This window comes from Pongo abelii, chromosome 16 (assembly GCF_028885655.2).
Source record: "Pongo abelii isolate AG06213 chromosome 16, NHGRI_mPonAbe1-v2.0_pri, whole genome shotgun sequence".
In the NCBI taxonomy this organism is placed as follows: Eukaryota; Metazoa; Chordata; class Mammalia; order Primates; family Hominidae; genus Pongo; species Pongo abelii.
This window is the reverse complement of record NC_072001.2, coordinates 51,505,787-51,526,751: the sequence shown is the minus strand read 5'-3', so window position 1 is coordinate 51,526,751 and position 20,965 is coordinate 51,505,787. Positions and strand designations below refer to the sequence as shown.

Below are 20,965 nucleotides of genomic sequence, written 5' to 3'. Positions count from 1 at the left end.
GAGCAACAAGTCAAGTCTTACATGGATGGCAGCTGGCAGAAAGAGTTTGTGCAGGAAAACTCCCCCTTATGATAACCATCAGATCTTGTGAGACTTACTGTTATGGGAACAGCATGGGAAAGAGACCTGCTCCCATGATTCAATTACTTCCCACCTCCCACAACATATGAGAATTCAGGATGAGATTTGGGTGGTGGCACAGCCAAACTGTATCACCATCCACACACTGCAGTGGGAGAAGAATATTGGTTGAGTTTTGTGTAGGCCAGCCTGGAGAGAGGAGAGGCAGGCTCCCCAGTGTTGGTGATCCTTGGGCTGAGTCTTGAGGGATGGGTAGGAGTTTACCTGTCAGGTGATGGGGAATGGACCTTTTGGGTAGATGGTAGAGCATGACCAAAGCACCAGCACAAGACACAGCAAGGGATGTGGGACATAGCAAGTGCTTTGGTGTTGCTAGAGCTTAAATGCAGAGGAGAGTGAGGGGAAAGGAAGTAACGTCAGATAGGATGTCCTGGGCCAGGTTTTGATGCCTTTATATATATTTATACTGTGTTTTCTTCCAAAGTAGGGCCAGGAAACAGGAGTGAGACCACAACAATAAACAACACTAATAACATCAATAACATACGTCTTTTGAGTTACTCTGTGCTTACTGTGTGCTAGGCACATTTTAGAACTCTATGTGTGTTAACTCATTTAATATGACAACAACCCTTTGTGTTAGAGGCCACAGATGTTACCTTCTGGCAGATGAGGGAACTGGAACACAGGGACCTCAGTAGTTCCTCTAAGGGTGTATAGATGGTAATTGGCAGAGTTGGCGTTGGAACCCAAGCAGTCTGACTCCATAGCCTGTGTGTTTACTCTTGTGAAATACCAACCTTATTACCCGTCACTTATGAAGGTTTACAGTGAGGAAGATCACAGTGTGGAAGCACAACTGGAGGAGGACAAAACAGGAGCAGGAAGACAAGTCCTAACTAAGGCTGTGGCTGTGGAGATGGCGAGAGGGGCTGGATCCCGAGGCATTCCAGGAGAATCAGGAGGGGCTGCTGGGCATCTCTCCTGCTCCCCTTGGTGCTCCATGAGGGAGTTTAGCCCAATGCCCAACACACAAGTGCTTAATTAACACTGGCAGAATTAGAAAACTTTTCCTAACCTTCAGCTTCCTCATCTGTAATCTGGGAGGGTTGGCTTAGGCAAGCTCAAAATTTCTTTTCTGTTTAGAAGCTCTTCATTCTCCCTGGCTATAAATCAAGAGGCAAAGAAGACAATTAATTTACATAAACCTCTCTGGTTATATGACGAGTAATGTCCTCCTGCCATAATTTTTGGTTAAAAAGGGTTGTGTCAGTTCAGGTCCTCTTATGCCAAGAAAATATCAAGACAGAATTTGACATAAAAGAGAGTTTATTGGGGAAAAGGCCCATGAAGAATAAAGGAAAGAGGAAGCAGAAGTAGGAGGGAATGGTCTTCAGACCATGATGCCTGTCTGATCCTGTGCAAGGAGGGAGGGAAGGAAGGACAATTGCATAGAAGGAACTTCAGCCTATAGTGTAGCTCCAAAAAGCCTTAGCCAGGCTGATGGAGAACCCAGGGCAAAAAGTGCCCATCAAAGAGTTCCATGATGGGTGGAAATGGCCAGGCTTTAGTATCCTAATGCTGTGTTCAGTCATTGGCTGTGAGCCTGCCCTTGACATAACCACTGCAGCAGATCTGAAGGTACAGCAGCTGGAAGTGGTCTGCCAGCTAAACTTGCAGGAGATTCTCTTGAGGGGAAGTATGAGTGGCTCAACTTCATGGCTGCTACAGGGTAATGTGTGGAAAAATGTATAGAAAATATATAAGGAGCAAGGAATTTGAATGGAGGTTTTGGGGGAGCCTCATGGAGCAGTAGGATTTCAGCTGGGCTTTGAAGAGTGGGTGGAACTGACATATTTGGCAGAGAAGAGCCTGCCACGCATGATGAAGATGCCTAGAAAGAGCCTATGCATGCACGAGTTACAGGAACTTGTACAAAGAGGAGTTGTTCAGCACATGAACTTTCAATTCTTATTTTAATGTCTTTTCTAACAAGCAAAATATCCTGCCCTGAAGCATCTCTAGATTTACTGCACCAATAGTTTCCGTAAGTTCTGTCATAACTCTCAATTGGATTTTCATTATGGTACTTAAATTACTGAAGATCATTAGTAGTATTTTGTTGTTTGCAGTTGTGCAATTGAACATGCTGCATTTCTGTAAGGGTGACATCAGAGGGGCTGATATTTCCCCTCATGGGAGCCCTGTTGCAATTAAACGTAAATCATAAGCAAAAGAGTCTTTGCTAACACACAGTTCCCATCCAGTGACATCTCTTAGAAACCACTGTTATCGAGGTTGAACTGAAAGCATTGCTCAGATGCTTCATGGAATGAGACCATCAGCATTAACATAGATACAAACTCATCTATTCCCGGCAGCTTTACCTAAGAGTTGACTGAGGAATATCTGAGTATCTGTAACAGTAGAGTGACCGTTCAAAACAAACACCAGGGTGACTTTAGACATTTTATTGTTGTCCTTCCAGGGGACCACAAGTGTTACTTCATTAGCATTTATTTTCAGGTAAAGCGTCTCAGCTCTCTCCTTATTTTACAGCTGTTTGTGAAAGTGGCTGTCTCAATGGAGGAAGATGTGTGGCTCCAAATCGATGTGCATGCACTTACGGATTTACTGGACCCCAGTGTGAAAGAGGTAATGGTTTTTAAAATCATTTGCATAAAGACATGCTGGTACCTAAAGCTGTTACTAATTTGCACAGACATTGGGTCTGCATGGCTACTTCCTGAATGTTGATGAGCTTTGAGGGGATTTCTCAGTTGTCATTGGGAAGGTCCCTAGGATGATAAGACAGTGGCCCTGAATCTACACATGATATTCAGCAATGTTTGTCAGTCCAAGTTTACCTAAATTCAGTTATTTGCTAATTTGATGGTACTCAGTTATGAGCGTATACATAATTACCAGTTGGCATCAGGATAAAAAAGGGGAGAACTTTCTTCTGTAAGGGTAAGAATTAAGCTCTTTTTTATGCCAGTGAATTAGAGAAGTGGTCTCGAACAAAACATATGTATGGAAAGGGAGAAGTTCAGTATGAAAAGCACACCTAAAGATCTGTTGGACCCGTTGGGGGCTGTAGAGGTGTACAAGCTCAGCATTCAACACTCACCATAGATATATTGAGTGTCTGCTGAGAAGCTGCTTTGTGTAGATGGTTTATTCAGTACTCATTGCAGCCTGCTAGAGTGTGTAGAATTATCCTTAATTTTGCATGTGAGAAGATGAAGGCACAAAGAGGTCCAGGGATGTCCCCAAGGCCACATACATATGAAACCTTTAATTTGAATATGTGTTTTGTCTCTTCAAGTCTAATGTTTATTGCTGCTCTTAATTAAAAGAACATTCTACCTGATTTGCCTACCTAAAAATACAAGTATGATATTGAGATATATGTGGATATGCAATATTCTTAAGTTTTTTTTCCCTGAACTTTGGTCTTATTAATAATCTTGTCTCTACATTTATAGATTTTTTTCTCATCATCCCTAGTTATATAATGAAAGTTTAGAAGTTTTATGTTACACAAAACTGTAATTGAAAATTTGCATGAAATTTTAAACTGCAATAATCACTTTTAGCCAAAGTTGTGTAGACATCTTATTCTAAGATGGAAAGTAAAGATTCAGTAGCAGGTGTTGATTGAATATGTCATTTAAAACATGTAATAGAGGAAAACAAAGAGCAGAGAGTGGTTTGTGAGAAATTGTTTATTTTATGTCTATGTTTATAATTTATCTAAATTCAGTTGTTTGCTAATAATGCAGTAATACCTATTTGAGCAAGAAATTCCAGGTCGATTACTTTGATTACTAGGTAAATTACATTGTATCTCTATTAATGGGACCACTGCATGGTATTGATGGGTGATGCATAATAGACCTTTACATTGCATGTTGATATCCTTTAGGAGTCCCTCCTTAAACTGCTTGTCTTTACAACTTGCACAGATGTGTTTTTATTCGCTAATAATTATAATGGTCCAGAGTACTAAAAACTATTTCTACTAGGCAGTATCATTCTGTGGCCCTATTACGTAATCAGGGAAGTTGTAGGAGATTAAAATTGTTAATGTGTAGCTTGAGGAGTGGTGTGTGAAAATAATTTCTCAGATGATAATACTGGGCTTAATTTGTTTTAGAAAAATCACTAATAAGATGAAGTTACAGGGCATTTTACCTGTAACATTTTAACTGTAAGCATTTTAACAAAGTGGTTAAAGGTTTGCTGCAAAGACTATTGATGCTCATAGTTGATATTGATGATAACACAGTCTAAAATAAAGGGCCTGATATTGAACCATTCCACAGTGATTTCTTCAAAGATTTGATCTTTGTCCAAGATTAAGAAATGCCCTGAATGGGTTAAATTACTAAGCTACTAAACAAAACTGGCATGTTACTCAGAGGTTTCTCCAAGTTTGGGGGTGTCTTCAACTGCTCCCCTTCAGGAAAAAGGGCTATCCTGAAATCTGCATTAAGGTGTAAATATCTGTTGGCGCCATAGAATTTTCCCAGTGGTGATTTTCAAAATCAAATTCATCCCCAAGTGGCAGATTTTCAGGCATTTGTGGTAGTGGAGACTGGAGAGCAGAAGGCAGGCTTGCCCATTAGTAGTAGAAGGGTAGTGCCATCTACCCACTGCCTGTTTTACCCATGGGTACAGTCTCAGACCTTCAATGGGAGAAGGAAAACATGGGTGTCATTTCCCACACCACATGGGAGAGGGGAGTCTTTTTGATTCCAGAATTCTATTTCCATTTGTAGAGTCTTCACTGTTTGCTGCTCTTATGAAAGTCATCTGCTTACCTCTTTGAAGAATTAGAGGCAGTAGATCCTCTTACTTAGATGTATGTTTGTGGTTTCAAGAGTGATGAATAAAAATCTGGCACCGAGTCAGGACAGATCCATCCTGAAGTGTGGGGAAGTATTCAGGGTGACTTCCGATGGTGGGTTGGTATACTTATTGTGGTGCTTATTACTGGATAAGTACCTAGATTGGTTGTATTCTGTTTTAACTGGGATGTGATGTTTTATTTTTTAAAGTGCACATCCGGGAGGTCTTTACTACTTTCCTTTCTCCCTTCATCTACATTTTCCCTTAGTATTCTCTCCACATCTCTTTTTATAGCATTTACCACATTGCATCAAAACAGCAAGTTTCCAATCTCCCTCACTAGAGCATGAGTTTTCAGGAGCAACTACAGTTTCATCATCTTCTTAATTCTAGCCTTACTGTGTGATGCACAGTACACGACCCATAGATGATGAATTGGATTCATTTAATAGCATCAGAAAATCTGGAGATATAATGATCGGATATGAACAAGTATCTCCTGGAAATAATTGCTGTTTGCCAACAGTCCTGGATATTGGTTTCATTGGTTTCATGCTAAACAGAGCGATCACAATGTTGATACCTAATTTAATTTGGTCCCATCTTTCAGAAGAATGATCTTTCAGGTCCACGAGACTGTCATTTTTCAGTTAACAGGGATGCGAAAGGGAGGAATGTTTTAATCAAAACTAAGTAACAATAAAAACAAAAGCAAAAACCTCTTATCATGATGTACTACACATGTAAGGGAACATTTAGAATGTCAGTTACAAGTACTTCTCAGGATAAAGATCTATGTCCCTGGGAGATCTTGGAACTTTTATACATTAATAACTACCTCAGAGACCCACTATGAGTGTGAAATACACCTTTGGGGGTCATACTGGCAGGATTTGTATCACATTAAGCCAATAAGTCAATCTTAATCATCCATGAACATAGTATTTTGGTTTTGTGATGGAGAGAAGCAGCAGATCTCATGCTTGAATTATGAATCATAACAGTCATGTAGCAGTGTAATAAGATTATAAAGCAATTTGTCTTACTTGCAGCCTTTTGCCATTAAGATAAGTTTGTTTAAAAAAATTCTTGGCTGGCCAGCCTCATCCCCAGTGGGCAGGTAGCAATGATATATTTTACCATTGCCATTACCATTGTTTCTCTACACCCAGAGGATGAAAAATAGAGACCTGTGGCTTATTTGGCCTGTGGTGTCTACTTTTTAAAAGCTGAATAGGAATACCTTTAAATACATCTTCTAGTTTGTCATAGTCCCCACCACTGCCTATTGTCACATCTTGCTCAAGTTCATTCATTTAGCTTAGGTATTAGCCCTTGTGAGCATTCAAGTTTGCCACCTCCTGCTGCTTTCTCTGTCAAAGATTGTGTCTCTTTATTTTTTTTAACCACAAGTTTCTTTAATTTTTCTTCCTGTCACTTTTTTTTAGTAAGTTCACATTTGTGGTTTTCTTGTTGCCTCCTACTCCGACCCTTTGCCTTCTCTCTGCATGGGCCTTGAGCAACTAGTAGAACTTAATCACTGTCTTAGCTCAGTGGTACAGTATGTTAGCATTTGTTATCAGATTATTGAAGTGAGGTCAGTGCCTGTTTTGGCAATGACAATACAAGCTAGTCGTATATTGCCATAGTTACTGCTAACAAAAAAACTGTGTGGAATCACTTTCTCTTGCCATCTTGCCTCAGAATGCACATTTAAAATCTTGTTAAATGCCTTTGTATTAAACACAGTGAATCATATGAGTGGATGAGACTTTTCAGGGTCATGACAAAAGAGAGAAGAGTGATGGAGACAGACCTGAACTTGGAGATGGGGGTGGGGTGTGATGATGGGGCTTAGGGAAGAAGAGAAACAAAGAGACACAGCAAGAGAACCAGGAGAGCATTGCGCCAAACAAACAAAAAAGAGTTCAAGAAATAACTTGGCAATTGTTAGACTCATCGAAGGTCTGAGAATGAGAATCATAAAGCGGCCATTGGACGTAAGAACAGCTGACATGTACTGAGTACTTGCAGTGTGCCAGGCAGTGTGCTAAGCACTTCACTTTGATGATTTGCAATAACATTATGAGAAAAATCCTGTAGTAAGTCCCATTTTATGGAGGAATAAGCAGAGGCAAAGAGAGATCAAGTGCCTTGTCCAAGAAGGGACAGCTTATAAGTGGTAAAATAAAGGCCTGAACCTAGACATTCTGGCTCCTAAGCCTGTGCACATAACCACTGTGTAGTACTTGGACTTCACTGGAAAGGGGCCACTTGCAACTCTAAAGACCTCACTGGAAAGGGGCCACTCATAACTCTAAAGACTTTTCTGAGGAATGGTAAGAAGAAACCTAGAACTATGAATTTTAGAATGGAAGTCAAGATGAAAAGGCAAAAGAAAGGATTCTTGCGTATTCTTGGATGTTTCAAATGTAGGGTTTTGGAATATTCCTCTATTTGATTTATTTCAATGTACGAATCTGCTCTTGGAAAGAGAGAGATTCCTGTGTGTTTACAGGACATATAAATGTGCTCCAAAGGACTGAACTAACATGCCTGGAAGTAGACATATGGAATGAATATTGTCATTTAGTGCAGTTATCATGGAAAGTTATATAGTTTTCTTGTAATATTACAACTGCTCAAAATGTGTTTGGAACCCTTTTTTGGAGGTGCCTTTACAGAATCAGCAATACATTCAAATCAGTGTGTGATTTTTTTTTTCCCTTTTGAGGAGGCATTTGAGTTTTCAGAAACAGCCTACAATAATTTACTGTTAATTCTAGTGACTACGGTGGGTAATCACACATTTTAGCTGTTTGGGATCAAAAGCAGACTTAGATTTAAAAAATAGTAAAAATAATTTTCTCATGTGGTTCATAAAGCACATGGAATTGGTTTAATGTTTTAATGTCAAACTTTATGTGAGCCAGAGGATGAAGCCTTTTGGAAGCGTAAATGCAAATAGCAAGAAGTTTTCTCTCATTTCTCCATCTGAAGCTCCTCATCATGTATCCTCAGAATATTAGCATGCACATGGACGCTTCTAAATCCTGTTGCATTTGTTCTGTGTTAAATTCCTACCCAAGTCTAAACTGTGAAGACAATACTTGGATTGCTGCCAACTTAAGAAAGGCTGTTGGCTGTTAGGCTGGCTATCATTAGATAAAGTATAGGGGAAAGCATTGTTGAACTGATAGCCTTAAGGAAAAGGAACAATTGGGGCCAAAGTGGAGTAGAATAAAAATGAGAGGATGGAAATAATCCTTAGTTCATTAGAGAAGCAGAACAGTTGAAAGTGAACTAGCTCTTCATGCATGTACTTGCTTCCTAGGAAATTACAGTCTTAATGAAGCTGAAAAGGTTTTTCTATTTGTTTGCACAATAATGAAACAGAACAGAACAAACAACAGCTAGGTTGATTGTAATTCCACTTCCTTCTTATATGTGCAGTTGACATTTGAGAAACTTATCCTCACACCTTGTTTCTCTGATGATATAAAAATGATTTTGCACAGATATCTTTCTAATGATTTTATTGAATGACTTTCAAAAATACTGCATTAAGCAATTGATAAACACATATTATATAAATCCAAAAAGGCAGCATCTATACTGTGTCTAATGAATGGAAAGGACTAACATGTAATTATCCAAATATATAATAATCAGATAGTCCATTTTGGAAACACTTGCTTCGAAAAAGAAAGTAAAAACATTACCTTATCTCAAGACCTGTTTAGAGAGCTTTATGGAATCAGGAGCTGATTTTCCTGTGCTTTTTTTCCCCTGGTGTTTTTCAGGAAGGTATTAATAAAATATAGATTCATTTTTTTTCTCTATGTGGAAGTAAGTTTTACACAGCTGCATTTCTGACACGAATTTTACATAATTTTAAATTGTAGGTGGCTATCACTAAAGTTCCCAGGGTAATGCCACAGACTAACTCCCATTCTCCATGTGCCTTTGGAAGACAGAGCTCTGTGAACTATGTATATTTTCTTCTTTCCAAAAGCAAAAAACAATAAACTGTCATTACTAAACTATACTGAAGGCCTCTATGAACCTCTCTTTTGGTATTTAGTTTCAATGGAAAGTAACAATGTGGCTGGGCGCGGTGGCTCACGCCTGTAATCCCAGCACTTTGGGAGGCTGCGGCAGGCGGATCACGAGGTCAGGAGATTGAGACCATCCTGGCTCTACTGTGAAACCCTGTCTCTACTACAAATAGAAAAACAAAATTAGCCGGGTGTGGTGGCGGGCGCCTGTAGTCCCAGTTACTCGGGAGGCTGAGGTGGGAGAATGGCGTGAACCCGGGAGGTGGAGCTTGCAGTGAGCCGAGATGGCGCCACTGCACTCCAACCTGGGCGACAGAGCGAGATGCCGTCTCAAAAAAAAAAAAAAAAAAAGAAAGAAAGTGACAATGTGTAGATAGCAGGGGCAGAATGCCCTAAATGTTACTGTGCGTCTACAGTGGTATTGCAACATTTGTGGCAGCTGGTGGATCATTGAATAAACTAGATTTTCCTAGAATAGTTCCAGGAATTGCATCTATTGACACACACACTTGTTTTTTTGTGGCTGGGTGACTGTATACACTGAGGGAACACATGCTGCTCTGTCTCTGCACATACGTGGTATGAACAAGCAGCGGGGATGGGATGCAACCAGAAAGAAGCTTGATTTTTGTCTCCCACTCACTGTCCCTCTCGGCCCACTTTGTAGGCTACTTCTTCTCCTGCTGGTAGATGAAATCATCTGGTCTGTTTTAGACTTTCTCCCCTGCAGGTCCCTTAATGGGGGCAGAGGCATCTGTGCTCTGACTGTTGCTGACATTTCCTTCCTCAATTGCTGGGCATCCAGTGGTACCTCCAGCTTCTCGAGTTCTATTTGCTGCTCCAAGGAACCATCTGGGAAAGGAGCTAGGCTCAGTCCACATCAGCTTTCTTTTTGGTGGCCCCTAGCTTGTTGGCAGAAAACATTCATGCATTTTTTTCTGCCACGATAAATTGCTGGAGTGCAAACTATTGACACATTAGCAAATGCTCATTGGAACCATTGTCCAAGCATCTGGCCAGACAGTTTCCAGGCATTTGACAGTCCCTAGTCCACAGTGTCCTCCAGACTTCTGGGGATAGGTATCATGCAATCTGAGGAGTCTCCCTGAAGCCTCTCTCATGACTTGGCATCATAATGTGGCCCTCCACCAGTTTCCCAGGAAGGGCTAGTAATAGCCCAGCTCTCTCCAGAGTAACCCGCTTCCCATCACTTGCTACTTTGGACATATTTGAATACTCCTGATATGCATAAAGGCTTAAGAGGTCATCATCACCCACTTTGCAAATTATGCATCAAAATATCACACTTGACTTAGAAGGTGGCATCTGTTCCCTTGGTGCTTCAATTGAAATTTTGATTCTAACATTCTCTTGTGTTATCAAAGCTAATCATTTAATACAACTGTTAAATTTAGTGTCATGGTTTCATCTTCAAAAACAGTTTTTTTAACTTCATTTTTTAGCTCTTATGAACTTATTAAAAAGATAAAACTAATTTTTATAAGTCGTTAGCCCCACATTTAATATTTGAACCACTTTTCGATCTTGGATGTTCAAACAGTAGAACAGTACTGAACAATAGAAATATAATGTGAGCCACATATATAATTTTAACTTTTCTTGTAGCCACATGAAAAAGTAAAAGGAAACAGGTGAAATTAATTTTAATAATATATTTTATTTAACTCAATATATCTGAAAGTTTTATGTCAGTAGATACTCAGTATTAAAAATTATCTATGAGATATATTGTATTCTCTTTTCCATTCTAAGTCATTGAAATCCAATGCATATATTATACCACATCTCAGTTTGGACCAGCTAATATCCACATGTGGCTATCATCTAGGACAGCACAACTCTGGAACTTCCAGTAATACATATCCAAACTTTACCCAAAGTATCTACTAGATTTCCAGTTTTTTTTCTTTTCCTTCCTTCTGCTGCTGCTCCAACTCTTCAGAAAGCAGCATCTTAGGAAATCAAAGAGAGGCTGCATTGATATTTGAAAAGTAAACCATTAAAAAAAAGAACTGGGGCCTCAGAGCTGAGCCTAATTTCTCAGGTTCTCTGTCTTAGTAGAAGTTTGATCAAATATAAGTGATAAAGCTCAATCTCTTGCAGTCATGTCAATTAGATATAACAACTACAGCATATATTTAATAAAGCCTTGACACTAAGCTATGCATGATGATATAATCATGAGAGGAGTGTATGGCTCTTGTCATGAGGGACTTAAAATAATTTTTGGAAAGAGAGACATGCATACTATGTTGGAAATAGTTAAGTAACCAAGCAGGGCCAGGATTTAGCTAGGCAGAGGAGATAAAGGAAAGTACTACAGGTAAAGGGAAGAGTTAGTACAGATTTAGAGGCTCATATTGACCTGGGGAAAAGGGAGGACCCTGCTGTGTCAGCTTTCATGGTACTGGAGCCCTTCTATGGGAGAAGAGGCAAAGGCACAACGTCAACTCACATAACTCCAAAGAAGGGAGGGTCTATTGCAAGCCTCTCTGTGATGCCCTTCCATTCTATTGAACTGTGCTTCTGTACAATTTCTGTCTGAAGCAGGATATTGGGATTAAAAAATGCCCCTTTGTATGTATAAATTAGTGGGAAGACTGGTCTATTTCTGAAACTGTTTTCACTTTCTTATAGACGGCATTCAGGAAATCCTTACCAATTTTATATGCCCAACTGAGAGTACTTCAGAACACTTAATGTTTATGTTCCCAGTAGTTATGGTCTCTAGAGAGTCTATGCTGTTTTTGGTTTATGAACATATGTTGGACAAATACATGGGGCTTCATGGTCCCGACGATGTGCCAAAGTACTTTTTATAGAACATCAGTCCTGTGAGGGGTTCCATGAAATAAAGTTGCCATGGATATAATATCATTTTTGGAAACTCCATCCCATGTCTTCTTCTTGGGGAGGCACTGGGTATGTTAGCTCTTGGGAGTCCTGCAGGAAGGAAACTGTTTTTACTTAGTTTAACTCACATCTCCAAGCCCATGAATTTTATAATTTCTTCTTTCCAATTTATTTTCCCTTAACACCTTTAATGTCTTCATCTTGGAGATCTGGATTCTTATTATTTTGACAGTCATTTTGAAAGTCATTTGACATCTGCATGACAACATTTTCATATTCTAGATAGATGTTTTGAAGCCATATATTATCCACATTTTAAAGATAAATATTTGCCTAAATGTCTAGAGGTTTTTGGAGGAAGATCTTCATTATTTAATCATTCACCTTTTGGGTTCCTAAGAGGATTCATTTGACCATAAATTTAAACACAGCATGAGACACTCATTCTTTGGGGTTTGGTTCTCAAATACTTTAAAGAATCATATAGGAAAGCTGGACTATCCCATTAAATACCGATAACTTCCTAGTTTTTAATGGCTTGATGTGGTCAGTATGCATGCCATCCTGGTTCTGGTTCTTATCAGCCACTGGGGGTACTACTTCTAGAACTAGGAGTATGAGATATTCTTAGAGCTAGAGCTCCCTTTTCTATACTGGTTAGATCCTTTTCTTTCAAGGTTAAGTTTAAGTCTCATTCTCTCCCCAATCATTTCCTGAGTATAGGAAGCCAGCCCCCAAACCCCCACCCCAACCAGCCCTGTCAGTTTCTATGCAACTTTGCTGACATGGCCACCTCTGGCCTCCTGGACCCCGCCCACATTTCAGTTGCTCAGTGAATCTATTAAGTTTTTGGTTTTTGCCATTCACTTTAAGGATTACATCAGACATTTTAGCATTTTTATTCCTCCAATGAATTCTTGTTTTTCTTGCATTTTATTACATTTTAAACTGATTAAGTGACCCAGTGCTTGTCTTTGGGGATATGTACTCATGATTTTTAAATATTTACTAAGAGGTAAAGAATGAGCATATTCACCTTGTCAAAAAACTTTTTTTCCATGTACATTTATTGATTTTTGTGTTGAAATACTTCTATCAGCATAAAACCATCTAGAATTTTGTTTCATGGCTTCAGGAAGCCTTATCAGCAAATTGCAATATTTAAGTTTCCTTAAAAATATTTTCTTTACTAAGTGAAACATAAATCATCTATTAATTTTAAAATATGAAATAATTATATAGGTATTATTTCAGTATTTTCTTTAAAAAGTCAATTTGGTTTATCAGTCCCATCATCTGGGAATTACACAATTGGCTAATCTGCTTTTGGGACTACTAAAATAGAGGTTTATGTATAGTCTCTCAGTCAGACTATGGTACTCCCCATAGGCCAAAGACTAGAAATTAGATCTGATACTTCTTCCTATTTCACTACCAAGCTTAGAGCTGTGAAGAGAGTAGGTATCTATTAAATATTTGTTGATTTACATAATTTAACTGTGGGCTCTTGAAGTCGATGAGAGGGAGTGTTTAAATGTTAAATACATCTGTTTAATCCAACATTCTAAGGAAAGACATTCAGGACAACAATATTTATAAATCTGTGTGTATGTTATATGGAAATATGAGTGTAGTTATTTATAACTGAAATATTGTAGGAAGTGAACGCATGAAAGAAAGTTCTCCAACTTTCCTACCATATTCCCTCAGTGATAATCTTTTGTCTCTGAACTGTTTCAGAAGAGCTTTATAAGTAAACAATAGATTGGGATATTTGTTTTCTCAGGAAATAAAGAATGTTCTAATGGTTCAGTTTATAAGATAGACCCATTTCTATCTGTGTCCTTAGAGAGCCGTTATTCTCTTGCCTGCCCTCTCCTAGGAGGCGTTATTGACCGTTACCATTGTAGGCACTGAACCAGGCTGAAAGAGAAGCCTTACAGGATGGAGGCAACTTTTATCCAAATTGAAAATGTTTTTATAAACATACATTAGCTCTTCATGAACCATTTGTTTCCTGAAGTCCCAATGGAAATGATCATATTCTGTTTGGGATTCCAATGATATATTCTTTAAACTAAGACTCATGAACGTTAAAAGGCCAAAGCGAAGCCGGAAGTAAATTTTGACTCATTCTTTATATAATCATTTGAAAACTTCACTTGAAAGCTGGAGAAAATTTTGGAACTTTCTTGTTCTACTATGGAGAAGATAAAAGCAGAAGCATCCACAGTATCTTAATGATATAAAACTGGCTTTGGAAAGTAGTATGTAATAGAATTCAGATTGTCCTTGGAGGAAAACAACCCTAAAACACCATAGAAAATTCTTTATTTATTTTTTTTTCAGACAGCATAATTTGGAGTGGGATTGGGCTATTTCTTTTCAGACCTTATTTAGGCCTCATTTCTTTCTACAGTGTTCTCCACATTGCCAAGCAGAACAAGCTATCACAAAACTAAACAAAAGGCAGTGCCTAGAAGGCATCCCATCCCTTGACGGAGCCAACTGGGAGTGTACCCAGGACTTTCCTGTTCTCATGACTCCTGGGGTTGTTATTCTTTACTTTTTATGAATGAGACAAAATGATAGTGAAATTATTTTCAGAACTAAATCATATCTCAAAGGAGTCTTCATTCCGACTTGTCAGTATCACATGACAATCATTTTAATGTTTTCATTTAAAATGTCTAATTAGGAGGAGTTGTGTTTTTCTAATTGCCTAGCCATTCCTAGAAAACTGATCACGAACTCACACTGAGGATAAATCTTGCTACTTGCTGGGTTGGTGGCCTTGAGCAAGTTACTGCATGTCTCTCAGGCACAGTTTCCTAATCTATACAATGAGGGTAATGATAGTATTTATCTAGTAAGATTGTTAGGAAGATTAAGTGAGATAATCCACAAAGTACTTAGCACAGGATCTGGCACATAATACATGTATAAGAAATGTTAGCTATTTTAAATTCACATGAAAGTGAGGGTAATCTTGGTTGACAAGTATCATTTCATTAACAGTGTCATGAAATGTTCACGTATCACTGAAATTACACCTAAACTTAAAGGCCTCATTTTGACCATTTTTTCCACTTAGAAGTTTTGTTATTTTACTTGAACAGCGTATTTTTTGGATCCCCTATTCAGATGAAACCCAACATTCTTGAGCTGGATATAGAAAGGTCAACATCAAGACAGAAGCACATCAGTGATGTGCTTTTCTTTAGTACACATTCAACTGTTGCAATTGTAATGAAGGCTAAAACTGCAATAGTGCAAATAGTAATAAAGAAAGAGAAAATGAAGGGGTAAGGGGAAACTATTTCCATAAAATGTAATGGTAACTGTGGCTGGGAAGCATTTGTTCTCCCAATAACTAACCAAAAGTTCCTGAAAGATTTGCTTACTTTTACTGACATATATGCAGGTACAGAAGGGAAAATGAACTTGTCTATTCAGAAAAGGCCAATAACGAAATATAAGAGGTACTTAGCTATTAGAAATGTGGCATTCTAAAATCAATGAGAGGTAATAGACACTTACCCATCAGTAAAATAAACTGAACACCTCTGTAAAGTATATATTCAGTTTCCAGGTGGCTGTAAGACCTGAAGTCTACAAATATGGCCTGGTCAGGTTGGATGGGAGTGGGGGATGCTTTTACTCATGGAACCATGTGCCATTCTTCTTTCGTTGCAAAGGACTAAAAGTGTTAGTCCCAGAGGACTAAAGTTAGAAAAATCAAAACATTTGGTTATTTTAAACCCACAAATTTCAAGCTGCCCTCGTTAGTGTTCAGTTTTGTTAAATCTGTCCATAAAAAGGTGTGATGTTAAGCTGAAAAGAAATTGTTCTAAGACAAAGAGCAGAGGTGTGAGTTTATCTATCATGCATGAGTATTTCTCAGGCACTATGCTAATGACTGGAGATGTATAATAATGAATGGAACACATGCATCCCACCTTCTGGAGTCGCATTCTGGTGGGGAGATGGAAGCAGTGGTTAGAAGGGCATGTGTAGAAAGGCTGGCCGCACATTGAGAGGTGTGCAGTGGTGCTGTGACTCCCACACTGGGAATAGGAGCTCTGTACATTTTTCTATAACACATTAGAAGTCTGATGGCTCCAGCTGACCATGAGACTCTTCCCAAAGGAGCCTCTGGAATACCGACTTTGTTAAGTTGAGAGAGCTCTTCTTATAGGTTTCCAGTGCCCTTCAAAGTCAGAGGGATCTTGAGTCTTTTGCTGCTTATATTGCTTTTCCTCTAATCCTTGTGCTCCCACAGGGACTCTGATCCCTAGCTTTCCCCCAGAAACGTTAATGAACTGGAACTCAAGTATCCAAAAAAAATGCAAGTACACCACAAAAATGGTTTGTTTAGGCGTCAAACATTTTGAGATAATGCATACTTTTGAATGGATGCCTGCAGTCTTGTCCCTGGGGAACGCCTTTGGATGTCATGCAATCCTGGCTTCAATAAATCATTTGCTGTTTGGACAAGTCGTGGCCACCACGTCAGTCACTAGATACATTTGTAATGGTTTACGTGAACAATAACAACAACCACCTAGCAACACACTGTTTGGTCATGTCATTTTTTTCTAATACCACATGTGGTTTTGTGGGCTTTAGAAGAATAAATTCTTACTGCATCTAAAAGGTCTTGAAAATTAAACAGCAAATATTGTTGGAGGCCTACTATGCACAATAGGTGAAATCACACTGCATGGTGTAAGAATAAAACATGGGTCTTTGCTAGTTTATTAGTAATTTTATACTCCACATGGGAGAGACTGTTTCTGTTCTGTTCAACATTTTACATCTAATGCCTAACACGCGGTAGCTCAGCAAGTATTTGTTGACTGGAAAAATGAACAAATGAGTAGTTTTCAGGCATAGTTTATTTCTTGAATTTCCTGTAATTCAAAAAAGGAATGACTGATCTACCATCTGTACTTTTTAGCCGATAGTTTTTTCCCTCGACTTTTTAAAACCATGAACACAACAGTGTCAGGTAGAGGCAAGTGTATTCTGTGAAATGTTAATACCTCAGAGATGCCACATTTATGTGATCCCTTCCATTTATGCAGCACTTAACGAACACATACCACCTCAGTCAGTCCTTGGGGCAACCCTTCATATTTTATAGAAAAGAGTGAGATTGAAGGGGAACCTCTGTGACTCAGAATTCTAAGGCATGTGTCTAGGAATGAGACTTATGTCTTCTCAGTCATCCCAGACTATGGGGCATCTATATTCTCCAACACGTATTTGCTTGCTTTTAGAGCTCACTGTGGTCACTAGCATTACCTTTTGTTATTATTAACTATCTTTTAATTTTAGCTCTATCTTTGTTCTTTCCTCTCATTTTGCACACCTTTTTGATTTTCAGTCAGACTGCTGACACTTTGCTATTTCTGTTCTCTGTGTCTCTTAGACACTATGTCAATTTTAAAAATTTCAAATTTGAGGGAACTAGGCAATATTTAGAATTAATTTTGTCAAGGAGAGCTTGTCTTTAATTGTAAATGGATATTATGTGGTGAAAACACTTGGCTTAGCTGAAATTGAGCTATGCATAGAATCAGAAGACAATCTGGTCCTGATGGAGTCTGAGAACACACAGGCATGGATAATCTGGATGTGTGAATGAATGAACTGCTGCTGTGTCACACTGCCTGGGACATCATTCTGTTGGAATTTCTGTGAAAGTAGACCAGGCATATTGCATATTGGAGTGTGTATTCAAGGAAGAGTTGAGAATTGGTTTTCTTTTATGACCTCTTTGTTTTCTTCTGCATGTATCAGGAGATTTGCAGTTTCTGTCATATAAAAACTACTAGAAATTTAGAATTATCTCTCTAAGAGCATGAGCCCCATGAGAACAGGGCGTTTGACTGTCTAATCACAGTGGCTAGAAAATGTCTGACACAGAGTAGATGCTCAATAATATTTGTTGAATTAAAGAATGGATCTGGCATATATACAGCTGATCACTTTTAGCAATAGGACATGGGTTGATGGTGTAGTGAATGATTTGTTGGTGCATTGCTGTGATGATGTTCTGAGCTCACCCTGCCTCAGTTACTCAATGACAGCAAATTCAAGTCATGTCAGAGTTGGTGTTTGGCTCTTGTCTGCCCCACTATACAAGTGCATGCAGTTCTAGTCTCCGTTTTGGTGGATCGTTTCCTACCCTCTGGCTCGCTATACTTGATTATGAAATTATAAATGGCTTTCGTTTATCTCTGTAGGATAGAATAGTAACTGCAGCTAATCTGTGGCTGAAAATAGGGAGATAAGAATGAAAATAATTAAAATGGATCACTCTGGGTAGCCTGAAGTGACATGGATTAATGTGCTATCAGTTTTTTTCCCCCTGAGAAACATTTGGTCACAAGGAAGTTTGGCTTTCAGAAGAAATTCAAATTTGGGTGTGTGGCTTTTGGCATAGTCTAGCATCACTGGAATGATCTAAAGTAGATGTTTCTTTTTTTCCCATGCCTTCCTGTGGGTGTTCAGAACAACCCAGTCTTTTGACTGTAGGGTTATCTGCCATTCGTAGACTGAGCATTTCTTGCCAAGTCATATGGAGAAGCCAGTTATCGAGTGCACTTGGAGCAGAAGATAATACTTGGCTGAAGCATCCCAGAAAGCCTAAAAAGCTAATGTCAGAGGGATATAATGTAGAGTTTCTAAGGAGACGTGGAGAAAGAGACTGATGGATCGATTGCTTGATCTCCAAAGGGCAGGGGCTCTATCACATGTTTCATAGTGCTAGGAAATGGCAAACTTTAAAAAGGTGTTTTTCAGTTGCCCCAAGAAATACAAACATGAGCTTGTCTGACTGTCAGGGACGAATGGTCCTAGTGCATGCATGATGACTGTATGTTCTTCTTTGATAGCACCACGGTGTGGGTAGGTATGAGGATCTGTTGGCTCAGGAGCAATTGGAAAAACTGGACAAGGTAGGAAAAGAAAATGAAACTAAGAGGTTGGATCGAGAAATACCAAGAAGGGTAGAAATTTCAAGCTTTTTTTAACTTCAGTAACTGTAAGAGAGAAAGAAAGAATGAAACAGAAATGTCTGACTCTGTCCCTTCAATTTCAAAACATATTTTGTAGCTCTCCACTGACTCTGGTTTCTTCATTATTTATTTAATAGGCTCCTTTGTTAGCTTCAGGAAGTTAATACTAGTGACAATTCTTTTAGTCGTATTGGGTTGCTAAAAAGCTGTGGACCCTACCACATACCACAGTTTAGATTAATTGAATCTAAGTGTGCATGAGTTTGGTTAAATATGTAAGAGGGATTTATTATTAAGAGCTCTTCTTAGGACATACGAGCTTGGAAGAGCCTGATTTATAACTTAGGAGCTTTTTGACTTTGTGAAGGGATGGGACATAAAGTGTTCTTTTCCAGAGTGATGTGGACTGAGATAAGATTTATAGATTAGTGAAAGAAGTCCACGTCTCAGTCAAAAGATTTCCAGAAATGTTCTCCTCATTATTCTTCAGAGACCTGAGCTATTCCAGATGTCCATAGGTTTCAGAAAGGTAGCTTCTGGGGAGTTGAGACTTTCTAAAAGATGAAAATGTCAACTTTCTTCCTTCCCTGCTTTTTTGAGATGGTAGTAGAGCCATATATTCAACTGTATGTAGATGAAATTGTAATATAAGAAGAAAAATAATGGCTATAATGGCCATTATTAAAATTCAGCAGTAGGCCAAACAGGAATTATATAACTGTTTTGCTTCATAGATAGAATTGTTCCTAAATTCAGTTGATATGGAATTTTTAAGAATTTATTTTTTGGGGGATCAAGAAATGATCTGTTGTAAGCATGCAAGGAAAAACTTCTTATTCTCTGCTCTAATTGCTACATCCAGATATTTATTATGACATACAAGCAAGATTCAGTGCTCGTGGTGAAATCTCTGTGCCTCATGTTGCATTTGCCCTGCTTTCCCTCCTTTCAAAGCTGTGCTTACCACTTTGGTATATGGTCACTGAAAGTGTCTGCGAGCTTTAACAAGTTGGAGATGCATTTCTACAGCTGACATTTTTCACTTAAAAATAAATTATAGGATGCGCTTTGGAGAGCACACACCTAAGAGTGGAACATTAACAAAGGATTCGTCAAACCACAGACACTTCTAGTGGCTCCAGTTGACAGTGTTGCCACACGGCCTGAAAAAATAACATTAGTACCAGCAAAACTATCATCCCTAACATTCAGTCATTATCCGTGTGGACAGGCTTGGGAACAGCCATGTGGATGTATCTACTTTGTGCTTCTTCCCATGCAGATTTGATTTTTCCTTCCAATTTCTCCCTTTTAATGAATGAACTAATAATGAATTTGAACTACTTGCCAACCTTAGAAGGTTTGATTTTAAAATATATTTTCTTCTCAAATACATGAACCAGTAGCATCACTTTCAATTCCCTACTCCTATTCTCTGTCCAAAAATACATATGCCAATCTTCAATTTTTTTTTGTAGATTGCATGTAAACGATGGTTGGTTTGTATAAAGATAAATATTACTTTAGTAACAAGCACATAGTAACAGCTTAATTTCTTTTTGAATTGTTAGGCTGCACAAATCAATCATGTGGTGCCAGCTGAAGACTGCTTTTACAACAAGACATATGTTACAAATATACTAATCTTAGCGGCATATGGCACCTGAGACCTCGTAGGAAGGCGTTGCAAATAGGATGATCATGCCATATTAGCTGGCTCACTTCCTAACTTACATTAATTCACGCATTATGGAGCGTCACCAACACATGAAACAAAAAGTAGAAATGGCACTGCTGAGTAATCACAAGCCATTGACTAAAGAAACTTTAGGGAAGGAGGGGCAATGAGCATTCTTTGAACCACTTAATTCAAGAAATAACAGGCTTTGTTTATTTAAGAGGCCAGTCTGTCTGTTTCCTGATCGCATTCTTATTGTGAAAATGCCGGAGCATATTACAATGGATAAAATGAGAGGAAAAAAAGGGCGATTTAAGTAGGCCGGGAAAGAGTGGTGGTAGATGTTTGAATGCCCCCCCTTGGAATTAATCAGTGGTTTATAAACCTGAAATGCT

At 38.7% G+C, this 20,965-nt stretch overlaps 1 protein-coding gene across 2 annotated transcripts in view; it reads left to right on the top strand.

Annotated features, from left to right (window-relative positions):
- Positions 1–20,965, top strand: part of FBN1 (fibrillin 1) — a 235,048-nt gene that overhangs the window by 46,749 nt on the left and 167,334 nt on the right. For both annotated transcript variants that reach the window (XM_063716643.1, XM_024232279.3), the window contains exon 6: positions 2,641–2,736. In XM_063716643.1, the coding sequence (XP_063572713.1) occupies positions 2,641–2,736 (96 nt within the window). The remainder of the gene's footprint in view (positions 1–2,640; positions 2,737–20,965) is intronic.